The 16,386-nt window shown below is 45.7% G+C and overlaps 2 protein-coding genes across 3 annotated transcripts; one reads left to right on the forward strand and one right to left on the reverse strand.

Moving 5' to 3' along the window:
• The first annotated feature begins 520 nt into the window (after nucleotides 1–520).
• On the forward strand, nucleotides 521–4,975 carry LOC136529019 (uncharacterized). 2 transcript variants are annotated; one of them, XM_066522042.1, is made up of 4 exons: nucleotides 521–767; nucleotides 860–965; nucleotides 4,562–4,683; nucleotides 4,775–4,975. In XM_066522042.1, the coding sequence occupies exons 1-3, from the start codon at nucleotides 611–613 to the stop codon at nucleotides 4,641–4,643; spliced, it is 345 nt and encodes a 114-aa protein (XP_066378139.1). In that variant the 5' UTR covers nucleotides 521–610; the 3' UTR covers nucleotides 4,644–4,683; nucleotides 4,775–4,975. The 2 variants fall into 2 exon arrangements, with proteins under 2 accessions (XP_066378139.1, XP_066378138.1); XM_066522041.1 differs by having other exon boundaries at nucleotides 4,562–4,975.
• A 2,800-nt stretch (nucleotides 4,976–7,775) lies between these two features.
• LOC136527805 (pyrophosphate--fructose 6-phosphate 1-phosphotransferase subunit beta-like) lies at nucleotides 7,776–13,514 on the reverse strand. Its single transcript, XM_066520651.1, has 16 exons — nucleotides 13,227–13,514; nucleotides 12,950–13,105; nucleotides 12,397–12,518; nucleotides 11,980–12,033; nucleotides 11,761–11,867; nucleotides 11,498–11,603; nucleotides 11,240–11,303; nucleotides 10,895–10,983; nucleotides 9,880–10,011; nucleotides 9,633–9,803; nucleotides 9,401–9,516; nucleotides 9,114–9,225; nucleotides 8,675–8,759; nucleotides 8,419–8,463; nucleotides 8,240–8,308; nucleotides 7,776–8,144 (listed from the first exon to the last, which is right to left on the reverse strand). Exons 1-16 carry the CDS (start codon nucleotides 13,417–13,419, stop codon nucleotides 8,068–8,070), a joined length of 1,698 nt encoding a protein of 565 aa, XP_066376748.1. The 5' UTR covers nucleotides 13,420–13,514; the 3' UTR covers nucleotides 7,776–8,067.
• Nucleotides 13,515–16,386: the final 2,872 nt, after the last annotated feature.

Genomic DNA, 16,386 nt, shown 5'->3' on the forward strand with positions numbered 1-16,386 from the left:
GCGGTCGCGGTCGCGTCGCCTCGCCGGTGCGCAGCGGGCTCCCTATCTCCACTACCGCCGCCACACTGCACGTGCAGCTGTTGGTCGCGCGTGCAACTGCCGGAGGGCGGAGAGGAGGAGGGGGGCGTTCGGGAAGCGGTCGGTGGCGAAGGCGCGGAGCAGAGAGGGAGGCATGGGGAGAGGCGTGGCTGCTAGCGGCGCGAAGCGGAGCCACGGAGGCGACGAGTTTTTGGGTCGCGAGACTTCGTGAGGTTTTGGATCCATATATGAAGCGGGCAGGACCCGAACCGATCTGCTTCGAACGGTCCTTATCGCGAGCTGCCTTGATCCGACGGTTGCGGGCTAACGGGCGACGTGGCCTTACTGGGCGCCCGCGGTTTGGTAGCAGGATTCCTATTAAGATATAGGTATTTGTATTTGGATCTGATCTAATTACATAAAATTGTTTTTTTTTTGGCAAAAGTTATTTTGGGTGTATGTATGTACACGGATTTCCTTCATTGGATGATCGATAGCTTAACCTAATCCGGTACTTGTGAGAGCAAATCAACAGAGGAACCCACACCAACCTCAATCCCAATCCAATCCGTCGCAGGTCGCAGGTCGCAGGATGCCTCCGCCGCGTGAGCACCACCAGCCCCAGGAGGAGGAGGACGACGACACCGCAGGCGTCGTCAAGCTCATCAGCACCGAGGGCTTCGAATTCGTCGTCGACAAGAAGGCCGCCATGGTCTCCAACACCCTCCGCAACATGCTCACATCGCCAGGTAGGGTACCCTTCATCACCTCTTCCGTTCCATCAGCGCGCCGTCCTCGCATCGCATCGCATCACATCCATCCCTCTCGTCATCCTCACCAGGCAGCTTCTCCGAGACGCGCCAGGGCGAGGTCCGCTTCCCGGAGATCCCCACCCACATCCTCGAGAAGATCTGCCAGTATTTCTACTGGTCGCTCCATTACTCCAGGTTCCTATGCTTACTTTCCACTTTCGACAATCGTCATCCCTTTTCCCCTTTCAGGCTTTTCACCGATAAGGCAATAACCCGCTTGTTACTTTTAGGCAGCCATTCACAGTTTGCTTAACCAGCGAAATCTGCTATTGGTTGATGCTATTTAGAATCTGTACTACGTTACATATTATTCTGTGTTTTTCAGTTCTCCCTCTGCCCCCATTATTTATTTACAAGTTCTGCATTAGTTTTGTAACCTGTAATAAATTCTTATACTAGTTTCTAAATATTCAGAGCAAAGGGCTCACCGATGGATTTGGTTTTACTCTCCTTAGTCCTGCTGTCCACAATTAGTATTTAGGGTAAAACAAACTGTTTGCATCTAATAATCTAGTAAGAACCAGCAACTTCCATCATTCTATGGCTCTTTGTCAGAGTTCACATATTCTCCTTGGCAATTATATCCACAAGAAATTGACACACGGCCCATCAGAACAATGACAAGACCTTACCATGTTTTGTAGCATGCATCATTGTTCTGTCTTTTATGTCATTGTTCAGTGGTTTAGAACGCACCAAGCGCGAGAATTTAGAATTTTACCTTCTAACACAGCAACTATTAATCTGCTTTTAGAATGTTATTCCATCTTGCTACCTAACTGTTCACAGGGAGCTTAGTGTTTACTCCCTCCGTCCCTTAATGCCCGTCGTTCTAGATTGTCCCTTAATGTCCGTCGTTCTAGATTTTGGCTCAGGAATTAAGGAACCTAGCGACACACCTGAACACCCCTATAAAATACGGAGTACAGTACATTCACCTGCTGTGAATGGACAGGCCATTAATGCTCATTCTTGGATTAGAAGCAGGCATGCCACACACAAACATTTTTTTACAGTAAACAAAACACAGTTGTCACATCAACTTTTTGGCCCTCAGAACTTGACGGAACTTGAGGGTCCTCGGCACAGGCCCTCAGATCCAGCCCCGCTCTGCCTTCACCTGGTAGGAGGCAAGGTTGTGGGAGGCAGCGCGACGACAGCAGAGGGCAGCGTCGACGAGGAGCAACGAGCCTTTGCAGGTCGGCGCGGAAGCCGTGCTCCACCCTTACGCTGTCGGATGAGTCTTGGCGACGTCACGTGGAGGAAGGGCCTGCGTTCCCGGCTCCCCAGGCCCGGCGCAGGATGCAAGGGAGGGGCCGGGCCAGAGGAGGCGGTGGACGCCGTGCGCCGCCGCACGAGTGAGCCTGCGCTCCCACCTCCCGCGGTCCAGCGATCGGCGACGATGAGGATGGGGCAACCGGCGACGAGGATGGGGCGAGCGGCGACGAGGATGCAGCGACAGGAGACGATGCGGATGCGGATGGGGCGACAGAAGACCGACGAGGATGCGGTCGAAGAGGGCGAGATTGGGGATCGGTGGATTTTTTTTTACGAAGTACCCGGCCTGTGCGGTGGTGTGAGGGGGAAGCGGTGAAGGGATAAGGCTGCTGCGGGCGACGAGGCTTCACGTGGTGGGAGTCTGCACCTATGTGTGGAACTCGCGTCACTAGCCCAATGACATACATTAAGGGACACCGCTCTCCTCCTAGAACGACGGACATTAAGGGACGGAGGGAGTAAGTCCACTCTACAGTGATTAGTGTGCTCTATACAGAGTATGCAGAGCCGATTGCATTTTGTCTTGCCTTTCTTTACTCTTCTTCTGCACTGGTGTTCACTGTTCATGCAAATTTCTCCTAGTTTACTGGTTGTACCAAGCATTGAACATAAGCCTAATTAGATTGTTGTTTAATTTTGGCAAAAGGTAAGATTTCAGTTGTGTGTACTGTTACAAGTTGTAAGCCATTGTAGTTACTTTACCCATTTGACTTATCCATCCCTTTGCTTAGTAAAGAATTAAGGCTCAGTAAGAATGAATTAAAACCTGGTTGTCTTGGTAACACATATAGTGAATCATGTGATGGCAAAACTGCATGCCACGAGAATGTGATCTTTGGTGTTTACTGCCTTATGGGCCTCTTCACTCAAGAATCACAAGGTGATGCTAGTTAAAAAATATCATCAAATTTAAGGGCACATGTGCTTCCTTTAGCTGTTTATTTGGCACTTCGATTTTTTTTTCTCCTGTTTAAGAGTTATATGGTCCAGATGATGTTAATTTTGGTGTGAGGCAGTCAGACAAGGACAATAGGGCCGTGAGGACTAAATTACCTGCGATGATTAACAAAACTTGAAGCGCATGTCGAGATAACTTGAACAAACTATGTATGTTGGTACATAGGGTTCACTATCATGTTTTGCAAAACTGTTGAACTATGTTTTCCATGCTGCCAAACAGCTCTGCTAACTAATGGATCATGTGGGGATCTTCGCTCTCTCTTTCTTTCACCGCACCATAAAAAAGCAATAGGGTTCTTGTTGGTGGAAGATATTCGATGGCTAAGAATGAACTTAATTGGTGGGCTTTTGAAGTGAAAATCCTTGTTCTGATTTTGGTGTCTGTATTGTTATTTATTTCCCTCTTAGCAGAGTTCATATTTCATTATATAGTGTGCATTGCCTTGTACAACAAACTTCTATGGGACTAGTAGTCATTACCATTTTTGCTTAATATTCATCAAACATGGACACCTTGATGGTTTTGCACGCTTTATTCTTCTACGTTGGTAGGTTGCTGCCTTACTGGTCATGCAAATTTGCCCTAGTTTACTGGCTCTACCATTGTCATGGGATATGTTCATAAATGTTAAACTTGAGCCCAATTGGATAGTTTAATGCTGGCAAGGTAAGATTTTAGAAGTGTGTAAGCCTCCTAATTACTTTACTGGTTTGTCTTGTCCATCCCTTTGCCTAGTAAAGAGTCATTACTTAGTACCCATTTATTAGTGATTGAGTTAAAGTCTGGCTGCCTTGGTGATGATTAGTTGATCTGATGATAACTGCATATCGCTGAGAATGTAGTTTTGTTGTTTCCTGCCTGGTGGACCTGTTTAGTCTAGTTGCCAGGATAGTGTCAATCAATAGTTTCGTCAAATATAATAATGGTGTCCATGCTTCATTTGTAGCTCTTAGTTCAACACTTTGGATGTCCCATTGAAGAGTTGTATGGTCAGGAATTTTGATGTGAGGGAGTCAGACATGGAGAATAAGACAGTAGGGACTACATCACATTCAATGTTCAGTTGATTACCAAAACTTGAAGAGCAGTAGAGCACGTTGAGATAACTCGAACTCCCTATTATGTTAGTTCCTAGGATTCTTGTTGGTGGAAAATATGAGGTGGCTCCCAACCCTGAACTTAATTGGTGTGCGGCTAAAGTAAATTCATTGTTCTGATTTTGGTGTCCACATTGTTATTTGTTTGCTAGTTAGCAAACTGAACTTTAGTTTGTGTTCTATTGTATATTATGCATTGCCTTGTACAACAAACTTTCTATGGGATTAGTAGACCCCCGTGCCTTGACTGTTCCTGTTTACTATGGAAATGTGAAAGCAGATGTTGCTACAATGTTGCAATGAGAGCTGGATGATTATATGCTTAGCAGCCTCTCCTGCATTCCCTTGGGGTTGTTGGTTTGCTGACTGAATCTCAATTTCGTTCGGTTTTGTAGTGGGAAGGAGACAGCTGAATTTCAGATCGAACCAGAGATCACCCTGGAGCTGATGATGGCCGCAAACTACCTGGACACTTGATGAGGGGCCTGACTGCCTGAGGGATCAAATCCTAGCAATGGTTACTAGTGAATCTTTCCCTCCCTCCGTCCCCTGGTTACATTACATGATGTATCCAGCATCCACTGGATGAAATGCTTGTTTTTTCGCAGATTTGATCCAATCCAGTGTAAGTTTCGCGCAATGTAATGTAACAGTGTAAACACAAGAGGGGGGAGGCAGAAGCCAAGGAATACATGTTGCAATTTAAAGTGTGTGCTACTATCGACTCTTGTAGAATAAACATACTCTGTTACTGCTAGTGTTTTGTTGTCTCCTGTGAGGCTATGACTTTGATGTATGGATTATTACCTGTTGGCGTATGTGCTGGGTGAGTGGGTGACTGATAGTGATAGGAATATGTATATATATAGGTACACACCAGTTACTGTGTGCTTCCTTCTTCCTGGACGGGTGCCAGGCAAACTGGAGTTTGGACGACTCCAATGCAAAACCGAACGGAGCCACATCGGTATATTGTTGCTGATTGTTGATCCTTATCGATCACTCCGGCGCCAGCGGCTCAAGTGCACGTGGCTCAGTGGCTGGCCACAGAAGGCATGTGTACAAGCTGAACTGTCGAAGGTAAGTTAAGCACATGCTTTCTTGTCTCCCTACAAGGTTGCTGATGAGTTGGCCAAAACTAGACACGATAAGGTCCAGTGAGGTCATGTTTGGTTTCTCTCTCCTAAACTTTAGTCACCTAAATGAGACTAAACTGAGTATTTGATTTGGTGACTAAAAGAGGTCTTTTAGTCCTTTTTAATCAGGGTTTTTGGCTCCAAAGTGACTAAAGGATGAGGTGTAGTCTCTTTTAGCAATATTTTGGTGACTAGTTGGCTATAAAGCTCATTTAGTCTCATTTAGTCGTAGTGTTCAGGTGAAAAGTGACTAAAATGAGACTAGATTTAGCTTACTAAACTTGAGGGGTCTAACCCCTGAGAGATGGGTGGAAGGTGACGTCAAAATGGGAAGAGAGCACGTCATCACTCCTCGTCGATCACGACTCAAAGCCATATACAAGCCATAAATAAGTTGGGGAATAAAGGGAGCGAGCATACGCCAATAGAGTGGAGTAGATGTCTGGAATCGAGAGCCATGATCCAAGAAAAAAAGCGACACCCAACAACCTATGACACGCAAGGTCGCAAGCACATGTTCTACCTAAAAACTTCTGCGCCTCCAACTTTTTTAGGAGTACATTCTTTTACCAGACATGTATGCGCACATAGGAGTATATGTGAATGGTTTTGTCAATAGTATGGTGTACTGACATGTGCTCCCTCTATTCCAGAACACTGGACATTTTAGGATCTACCACAGATACTGATGCTCAAGGTAAAAGACCTTACATGTACTCCCTCTATTCTAAAAATAGAGATAAAGATGTATTGAGAAAAAAATGTGCATTTGAAAAAAGAGAAAGATGCATTGAAAAGTGAGAATGACAACTATTTTATGACAAATTTGAATGTTATAAGGTGAAGTATTTTGGAACGAAGAAAGTAACTGATAAGATTACGAGTCTGTTCGATACACGAGTAGTTACTAGTTAGGACTAAAAAATAGCCTAAATTAGCTGAGGTAGGCTAGCTAGTTGGCTAATAGCTAGTTGAAAACTTGGTTCAAGAATTAGCTCACTTATTAACTCTCATATTTGAATGTACTATAGCTAATTTTGTCTAATTTGTTAGCTAGCCCTTAACATGTCCTAGAAAGAGTCAAGGTCACGCGTTTAGACATTTGAGCAAGGACAATGGTACAATTCTGAATTGCCCATCATCTTTTTTTTTCTTAGGACAATCAAGAACATATTGGATTTCATCCATGTTGGATATAGGATTTCTTTTTAGGCCCAACCAAACTGCTACAGACTTAGTAATTTTCAGGATTCGTTCATGGAACTTTCCGTACGGTCCTTTATACAGTGAAATCGGCTAACAAATACGCTAATGCTTAGGCTCGGGGTCCGTCCGTCCGGACCCGGAAAAATACAATCAAATCTCCCCACTCCCCACTCGTCTCCCAACTCCACGCTGCACGCCCTGGCCGTCCGCCCCAGTCTGCCGTGCCGCCGCCATCCCTCGTGGCGCCTCCATCTCGCGTCACGGCCCACTCCAGTGCGCCACCGCCGCCATCCCCCGCGCCCCCATCTCTTGTGGCGCTTCTGTCCCATGCCGTGCTCCGTCCTTTGCCGCACCTAGGACAGACCGCCAGGAGAGGGGGTCGTCGCTGGCCAGGCCCAGGCCAAGCACAGGCGCAGCTAGCCGCGCCACCATCCTCGGCCGCCGATTAGCCGGAACCAGCTGCTCCCCTGCACTAAGCTGCGTCGTACGGAAGAAGGGTGAAAAATGCAGGTTGCAAGTCTATGTTTCAAGTGTTTCAGATGTTTCATAGGTATGTTACAAGTATTTCATGTGGATACTGTAAAAGTAGATCGAGATGTTGCATATTTTGCAAGTGTTTCAGAGTCATATTGCAAACGTTTGTTCAAAATGTTTCATCTTTTTAGACGTATGTTTGCAAGCGTTTTTTATTTGGATGTTGCATATGTTTTATACATGTTGCAAGAGTATGTTCCAATGATTTCAGTTGTTTGTCTTATGTTGCAGTAAATACTTTCATGTTGCAAATGTTTTATCTAGATGTTGCATTTGTTTCATATATATATATATGTTTCAAGTGTATGTTCCAAATATTTTATACTTCAAACATATGTTGTAAAGTGTTTCATGCTACAATGTTTCTTGTTTCAGAGATATGTTTAGAGAGTCATGGAGCACAGCTCGGCATCGAGGAATGGGGCGCGACAAGCCGGATGCCCACGGATGGGGCACGCTAGGGGCTGCAGTCAAGGGGCGTGGCGCACCTAGGGTCCTACAAACGGGCGTGCTCATCCTCGTCCCGACTCCTGGGTCCCACCCACGAGGAGAGAAGCCGCGGGCACATCGACAAGGGCAGGGCGAAACGGACAGGGACGGGCTGCGCAGGTGTCACGCGCGGACGTCCAGACACTGGCCACGCCCAACAAATAAAGTACGCCTGCAGCTACAAAGCATCTTCAATAGTAGGACACATTACCAATGGACTTCAGAAAATAATCTGCTACCAGAAGCAAGCAAACCGAATCGGTCTCATGGCTCAATTTCATTTGTTCATTCTCACGAGATTGCAACCAGGGGAACAGAATCAGGGCTACACGACATGTAGTCATTCCAAAAAAAAAAAAAAAAACACTAAAACCAGTTCTTATTTGCTACCACATCCAGTCCGCTACGCAGAAAACTTCCATCGAACCTCTTATTTAACAAATCACAATATGGAGACTGCAGGCTGCTCCAGGAGACCCAGTGTCCAGTCTCCACTCCCAAAACTGTAAGAACAAAAATAAGTAAAGGACGCATCTCTATAACTCAGCACCGAGTTCCAGCATCAAAGTGTGGTTCGAGTCATCACTTCCAGGGCCACTGAACTGGATGGGGCCTGTCATGACAACGATATGTGAGTTAAACTGTATGTACGGGGGCCACTATAGACTAAACTGGATGATCATTGCTAGCAATTTCATTTCCACATACCAGGGCTGATGTATCTGTTCTTGATGGCCCATTCATCCCGCATTGATGCATATTTCTTGAAAGGTGCAGCTGGAAATTGACGTCACATGATATCAGATTTGGAAAAAAGATATAAATAAACCATAAAAAAATGTCATAATCATCAGTAAATCAAGCAAACATTCCAGAGTTCTTCATACCATCAAGTTCCACCATAGCCTTCTTGATCACTGGCTTGAACTTGCCTGATCGCAGAGAACAAATGCAAAGGTTACACTCGAAGTGACAAATGAGGCAGCACAAATTATAGCCAAAATAGAAATGCTAATCAACCCAAATGGGAACAAGACTAGCATGTCACACATTGGTTGCTACTTGAATAAACATCAAGAAGAATGTTACTAGAACATAGTAGAGTAGCCATCAGTTGGAAACAAGGTGAGGCAAGAAAATTACCGTGCCTCCTCTCAACATCCATCAATGATGTCAATGCTGTTCCACCAACAGTCCATTCTTCTACTGGAGCCGCAAGGTTGCCAACCTGAGCCAAGAAAAAAAAAGAGACAGCGGTCAAATCATGCAAGTACACAAGATCAGCCACAATCACGTTATAAAAGATCTCCCAGAAACTCCTAAAACTGTAGGTGTCTGTTTGCGAATTTCTCATGTGTCTACATGCCATGACTTTGTAGCTGTTACCACTTCACAGCGCAAGGTGAAACCAAATGTAAAAATTTGCTAGGCAACTTTGAATATTGGGATGGTGATGTTTACATAATTTGAACACTGGTGCCTATCTTTTCTGTGCCAGAGAGCTCCTCACATATTACAAGGTACAGTGCAAGTATGCCTCATTTGATTATGTCACATAAGATGATAAGATCAATAGTTATACCGATGAAATAAGTCCTGTCTTCCCACTTTGGAAAAGGGCACCAGCACCATAGCCTAATGCATAGCAATAGTTAGAATCAAAATTAGTAGGAAGGCCACATCTTCCTTCGTACCTGCAAATAACAAAGAAGCTGCATGAGAGAGAGTTGGAGAGAAGAGATCTGGAAATGCAATATTAATAAAAAAGATCCACCACAGGGAGATGACATCCCTTGGCTTTGTATTAAAAAAGTGGAGTATCAACCAAGTTATTGCTCAGCTCACAAATATGCAAAAAATAACGCTTACCCAAAGAAATGAGCTTGCCCTCTGAAATGTGCAGAGTATCTCCCCTCAGCTTTTCTCTTCTCCAGTTCAGTTTCCACCATGCTAATAAGCATTTTCTCGGTTTCAATTTTTGCAACCTGAAATAACAAGACTAGTGAGCATGTCTAGCTTACGTATATCCTTTCAGCAGAAAGAATCCTGTCAGAAGAGACCAAGAAAGCTAAGATGGTTAACCAATATTCCCAGTCTTTACCTGAACATTGCCATGGGGATCCCTTTCAAGCATAAGTTGCTCCTGAATAGTTTTGGGCAAAAACTCAAACAGCTCCTTTGATTCAGGCTGAAGCTTGCTTTTCCAGGCCCCTGCCTCATCAACAACATCATGTGCCAAAATTTCATTCAATTCTGCGATGAGTTTTTGAACCTGCAAAAGAAAAGGAGTGATGTCAGTAATATATTCTATGGCAACACAAAGTCACAGAACATAAAGAGAGTCAAACCTCTGGGATGAAATCAATCAGGCCTTCTGGTATAAGGATAACACCATAGTTGTAACCAAGATCTGCACGCTTGCAGATGATATCAGTAATGTAGTTTGTGACGTTCTTAAGGGTTTGCTTATTTGCAGCAACCTACAATGGCAAAAAAGGCGTTATTTGTGAAATAATGATGCACAGAATTATGAACAAACAATTAAAGATTTAAATGCATAATGTAAGAAAATGTAACCTATCAGATAGACAAAAATCAAGTCTGCTAACTTGTTCTTTAGATTCCACAATTTGAGATGTACAAAAAACTGCATTAATACAGAGTAAATTTGAACTATAGGGAGTATCAGATGGTGTAGATGTGCACAAACTCAATCTCGTCCATGTGTGCACAAACTCAATCCCATCCATATGATCCAATCTGAATGGCTCAGTTAAGAGGTGATAATCCCCTCATCTTCTCAATCACCTTTGCTTTTAATTGGACCAAATCTAATTGGGTCTGAATCAGCCAGAGGGATGGGAGGATACTCACCTCTCACCTGAGGCATTCAGATTGGATACGATGGATGAGATCGAGTTTGTGCACATGTGCACCAACATGTTCTTGTGTGCCCAATGCTCCCTCTTTGAACTAAGACCCACAGAACTAACTACTTTAACATGTATCACAGAAGGGCAACTATTTTGACACTTGGAACCACACAACTGATTTAACATGTATCAAATCCTTAAGAACTGCAACTATCTTGACACTGAGTAGTTACGAGAAGTTGGTAGGTACCAAATGCTAAAGCCGTTGTAGTTTAATGATACAAGTCAAGATAGTTGTGGTTTTGTGGGTATTAGGTCAAATTAGTTGTAGTTTTGTAAATTTACTCTAAACAAAATATGGATACTTGTGCATAGACAATTACACTCTACTTTTGTGCCATTGTATGTATCTAATCTGGCTAGATAAAGGTGGAACACCCAATCATGCTAATTCCATGTAGAAAGAACTTTGCATGTAAGAAATACCAACCTCTTCCCCAATGAGTGCAGCATTGGGGTGTGTTTGCAAAGCGCATTCCAACGTAATGTGAGAAGCAGCACGACCCATAAGCCTCACAACTGCAAGAGCAAGTGCTTGTTAGAAATTTTATTGTAAAAAATGCCAAAAATGTTAAAATGTGCCATCTGAAGTCCCGTTCTATACTTCCAACATTCATAGATTACTTGTTAGCACTGCTTTATAATGTCAAAAAAAATGCTCCATGGCATCACATGGTGTGGATGTTTTTCCAAATATTCCAATAGGATGCAAGATAAACTTACTAGTCCGTAATTATTAAATGACAACCTATTTTGTTGCTGCTCATAAACTTACAGTGGTAGTATTTTCCTGTTGATCTTGCATCAGTCATAACATTGCCAATCATTTCGGAGAATATCTGAAAAAGATTATTCTTTGTCATGATATATTCATGATGGGTTTTCAAATGCATCTGTGTAGGATGCCTTAGTTTCTCAAATTGAAAGAATGCTTGAGCAAGTATGCCATCACCATTGTAACTAATTAAAAATCTAGACTAACATTTGCATGCATGATACTGTGAGACGAGCACAAGGATCAAGAATTAGGTACCTTGCAAGCAGTATCAAATCCAAAGCTTGTTGGGACCTCTTTACATTTCAGATCTCCATCAATAGTCTTTGGGCAACCAATAACACGGGTCTTCATGTTCCTTGACCTATGGAGCAAAGTTCATAATTTGAAATCATAATCTTGATTTGCTTGTGAATAAGCAGAAAAACAGCTAGGTCAAGAAACAATAGACTACTATCGCAATGTCACATTCACAAGTCAGCCTTATATTGAAACGCCAAAACATAGTGTTAGCGGCCAACCTAAAGTATTCACCAAGGAGGCAGGCATTGGTGTTTGAATCATCACCACCAATGACAACAAGTCCATCCAAATCAAGCTTGTTGGCTGTGTCTTCAGCTTGCTTGAACTGCACAACCAACATAGGTAGTTGAGAAAAAATGATCGAGATTAGGCAATCCAGTAGAAAAGTTTTTCCAAAAGCATTTGCATATAAACATGGCCAGACCCCAGAGACATACCTGCTCCGGTGTTTCAATCTTGTCCCTTCCACTGCAGATCATATCGAATCCACCCTATCAAAAAGAAATAAATTTAAGTGCAACACCATCATTAAAAAGGAAATAGTATATATATAAAGAAGTTTCTTACTAATCAACTCATTATGGTCTGTCATGCATGTAAGGGTAGGAAATTCAATAAACGATAGTTAATTACTACAAAGGGGTTAACTTGCTGAACTAATCACGCTTTGTTAGTAAAAATTTTGCGAAACATTAACAGTAGTTGACACATAAGAAACGCAATTGCAACAAAAAAGGCCTACTCCAAAATCTTACCTAATCCTAACAGGCAAACAAACATGATTTAAACAAAGTGGCATTATTAAAATGTTCAGTCAGCAATATATATAGTTAATAAAGTATATGTTGCTGTACCTGGTTTCTGTAGGGATACACAAAGTCTGAAGTGAGCTCCACATACTTGCACTTCATGATCCCAGCTGGACCTCCCTTGAATCCATACAAGGTGCTGCCTTTTGCACGCTCCTGCAGGTAATCTGATCCACCCCAGACCAGGCAAAGTCAAACAAAAGAATTGCTTCAGGAAAGCCTTTAAAACAGTCAAACTCTTTCGTTGTCTATTCTTTTTTTTTCTTTTTTTTTGGCAAGGATTTCATTGTCTACTCAATTGTATGCAAATCCAAAAGTAGATTCACTCACTCCCAAAAAAAACAACTGAAATCAGTCAATTTAGCCTCATCATACTACCAAAATCCATTGAGATCTACAGCTGCGCGAGCTCACTGGGACCTCATTTAAAGACACTACATTACTGAAAAACCAAGGAGTACTCTTTAGATCTCCACCTGACTGCACTGCCCTTCCTTGAATCTACCATCAACATCAAATCTCCTCCATTAGCACCAAACAACTAGGCCTTGGCAATTTTGGTTATTGAAAAGCTCAGGAAGCCAACGCATATACTCACCAAAGATGCCGCAGATGACATTGTGGCCGCCCGGAGCCTGTCCACCGGAGAGCACGACACCGACCTTGAGCGGCCTGGTCGCCGCGGGCTCGGCCGCCGGCACCAGCAACACCGAGGGCTGGCCGAAGAGGTTGGGGAAGAGCTTGGCGATCTCATCTGCGACAGATCGATCGAAACAGCCAGCCGCAAATCTGGTGAGCTCGATGAAATCCGTGGTGGCAAACCACATGCAAGGACCCGAGATCCGAAGTTACGGCAGCGTCGGACGGTCACTCACCGGGGCTGCCCGCGGCGGAGCTGGCGGGGCCGTCGACGACGGAGAAGTTGGAGCGGAGGACGGAGGGGAGGGGCAGCGCGTGCAGGAGCCGGTTCGTCTGCACCTCGCTGTACACGGAGGCCAGCCGGCCGGGCGCCGGCCCGCCGTTCGCGGCCACCGCGCCGCCGTTGGACGTCGCCGCCGCCGCCGCCATGTGTCCGGTCTCGGGAGAGCGGAGCGGAGGGTGTTTCGCTGATGTGGGTTTGTGTTTGGTTTGGTTCGGGGGGAATATGCCGTGGGCGAAGCGAAAGGGCCTGTCGCCGTCGCGGGGGTTTTATGGGGGTGGCCGGGAGGGTGCGAGAGCGTGAGGCGATCGCGATCGCGTCCGGTGGGCCGTGGCCCTGGGTTCGTGTCGTGTCCGCGGTTTTGTCCAGGCGGCGCCGCGGCAGACAGGGTCGGGCGTGGAGACCGGGAATTTTGGTGGTTTTGCAGTGGGGCACCCAACAACTGGCGTTTTTCGGGTGTCTAGTCCGCCTGCTCGTTGTTTTCCGGCGGATTGACGTGCGTGCTGCCGAGCTCAGGATAGACCAGCCTCTTTTAGCCTGTCAGAACATAGCCATCGACGCAGCCCAAACGCAATCATACTGCATTTGACTATGACCGTGTTTAGGGGGTGTTTGGTTCCATAAACTAAATTTTAGTCTATGTCACATCGAATGTTCGGATGCTATTTAGGAGAACTAAATATGAGTTAATTATAAAACTAATTACATAGATGGAGACTAATTTACGAGACGAATTTATTAAGCCTAATTAATCCGCCATTAACACATATTTATTATAGCACCACATTGTCAAATCATGAACTAATTAGGCTTAAAAAATTCGTCTCGCAAATTAGCCACAATCTGTGCAATTAGTTATTTTTTCGTCTATATTTAATACTTCATGCATGTGTCCAAACATCCGAGGGGATAGGGACTAAAATTTTCCTGTAGTAACCAAACACCCCCTTAGTTGGGGAACCAAATTCCGAAATTAGTCTAGTTTTTGGAGTTTGGAACTAAACGGAGGGTGAAAAGCGGCCCGCGTACGTTTTCCGGCCTGAGGCCCAACGGCAGCCGCAAAACCGCGTGGCACACAGCGTCGGCAGGCAGCACCCCTCCATTCACGCATTCATCAACCCTAGCCCCGCTCTCCCCCGCACGCATCTCCCCTCGGCGCCCCCGCCGCTTGCAAGCCGAAGCTAGCGCACGCGCCTGCCTAGATCTAGCACCCCGGCCGGTAGATCTACGCGTGGCGTGGCCGGATTTAGTCGCTGCACGGCCGCGGCTTCGTAGATGGACGGCTTCCCTGATGACGGCTTCAACGGAGGCGGCAACGCGAACTTCGACGGCGGCTCCAGCAGCAACGACGGCACGCGGAACTTCCTGGCGCGGGCAAACCCGCTTTTGGGTTCGTCGTTGTACGAGGGCTTCACCGACCCACCGCCACCGTACACGGGGTCCAGCGGCGTCAACCCTCCCCGCTGGGGCCTGGATTCCCTGGACCTCAACGACGGCGTGGGATGGGCTAGCATGGATGGCTACAACGCCGACCTTCGGTCCGACCCTGGTGGTAGCCAGATGGGGCCGCCTCCCGTCCGTGTTCCTCGGCGGCGGAACCTCACCTACGAGCAGCCTCGCAGCGCCCGCTTTGGAGAAGGCGGTGACGGCATGGGAGGCCGCGCCACATCAGAAGTTGTCGGAGGTGATCGCGTGCCGTGCGTCCATCGTGGTCGCGCCTCTGCCTCTGCCGTCGAGGGTGGAGGAAGGGGCCGGCATCGCCGCCGTCGCGGGGCTGTCCCACACGTGGACAACGACATCGTGAACCCGATGCATGCTACCCCCGTGGGTCACATCCCGGTAGTTTTCCTCACCCATCGTCTATCTTGCATTGCTCATGTATACTATTGTGTTCGAAGCATTTGTTGTTCGCCCCATCATTGCCTGTTCATCGGTGTGAAATCATGTCTTATGAAATCGTTTAGGCTAGGAACGACAGGGGAAACTGGTCAGAGCCCAATATAAGCAAGTTTTGCCAAATCTGGTGCCACCAAATTGATAGTGGCAACTATGTCCGCGGCTGCATGAACAAGTCGGGGTGGAGAGATCTGATTGCAAGGTATTATGCAGCAACAACCTTGGTTCATGACAAGGACCAGTTCAAAAGTAAGTTACGCCAGCTCAAGCATTTATGGCATTTTATAAACGACCTCTGGAAAGGCACTGGCTTAGGCAGGAGAGACGATGGCTCCATCCTTACTACTAATGCTTGGTGGGACTCTCATACGGTGGTATGTAAGCAATCTTATGTTGAATCATGTACTTGGACGATTTGGACCGGATGTTCGTCGGCAACGCTGTTGATGGCTCAACCTCGTTCTGTCCTGCACAAAGCAATACAGTTGACGTGGAAAGTTCAGATGACGACTCCAATGATGAGCACGACGACCAACTTACGCCGCTTAGTGTCGGCACTAAGAGGGCAAGCAGCACCAGCACAATTGCCTCTAGCCCGAGCAAAAGGTCCAAGAGCCCCGCTGTCAGGACCATGGATGGTCACATGAAGGAACACAATGAGATTTCAAGGCAGAGGCTTGAGAGGATGATAGCCATGTGGCAAGAGAGGAACCAAAAATTTGAGGACAACAGCAAGGCGCTGGAGAGGAAGGTGGAACTAGTGCTACAATTGGCAAGACAGTGTGGTGCAACTGAAGAGACCCCAGCTGAGTGGATGGTGTGCTCAAGATCGTGCAGAGTGAGCCTGTTATGAACTTCTTCATAAGCTCCTCGTCCCAAGGAAGGATGCTGACGATTAAGCAATACATCGAGGTCCTCCCCTAGACCTTATTTTCTTAAGCTTTCTACGTAGTTAATAAGTTATGTTATTAGAACTATGTGAGGTGTGGTGGGTGTCATTTGTCATTGACCTAAGTATGTCATGTCGAACACTTGAACTGCTTATTTGTAGTATGACTGGATATGGCTATGATTTGTTGATGTATGTAGTGCATGAGTTTGAGTAACTGGCATGAGTCAGTTCGAATAGGGATGCATGCTAATGTTGCCTAGTTGATGTTGAAAACTGATTGGAACTGTTTTTCATTTTGGCAGGAGGATGTCCAAGCAATAGTGATGGG

This window comes from Miscanthus floridulus, chromosome 19, assembly GCF_019320115.1.
Source record: "Miscanthus floridulus cultivar M001 chromosome 19, ASM1932011v1, whole genome shotgun sequence".
Classification (NCBI taxonomy): Eukaryota; Viridiplantae; Streptophyta; class Magnoliopsida; order Poales; family Poaceae; genus Miscanthus; species Miscanthus floridulus.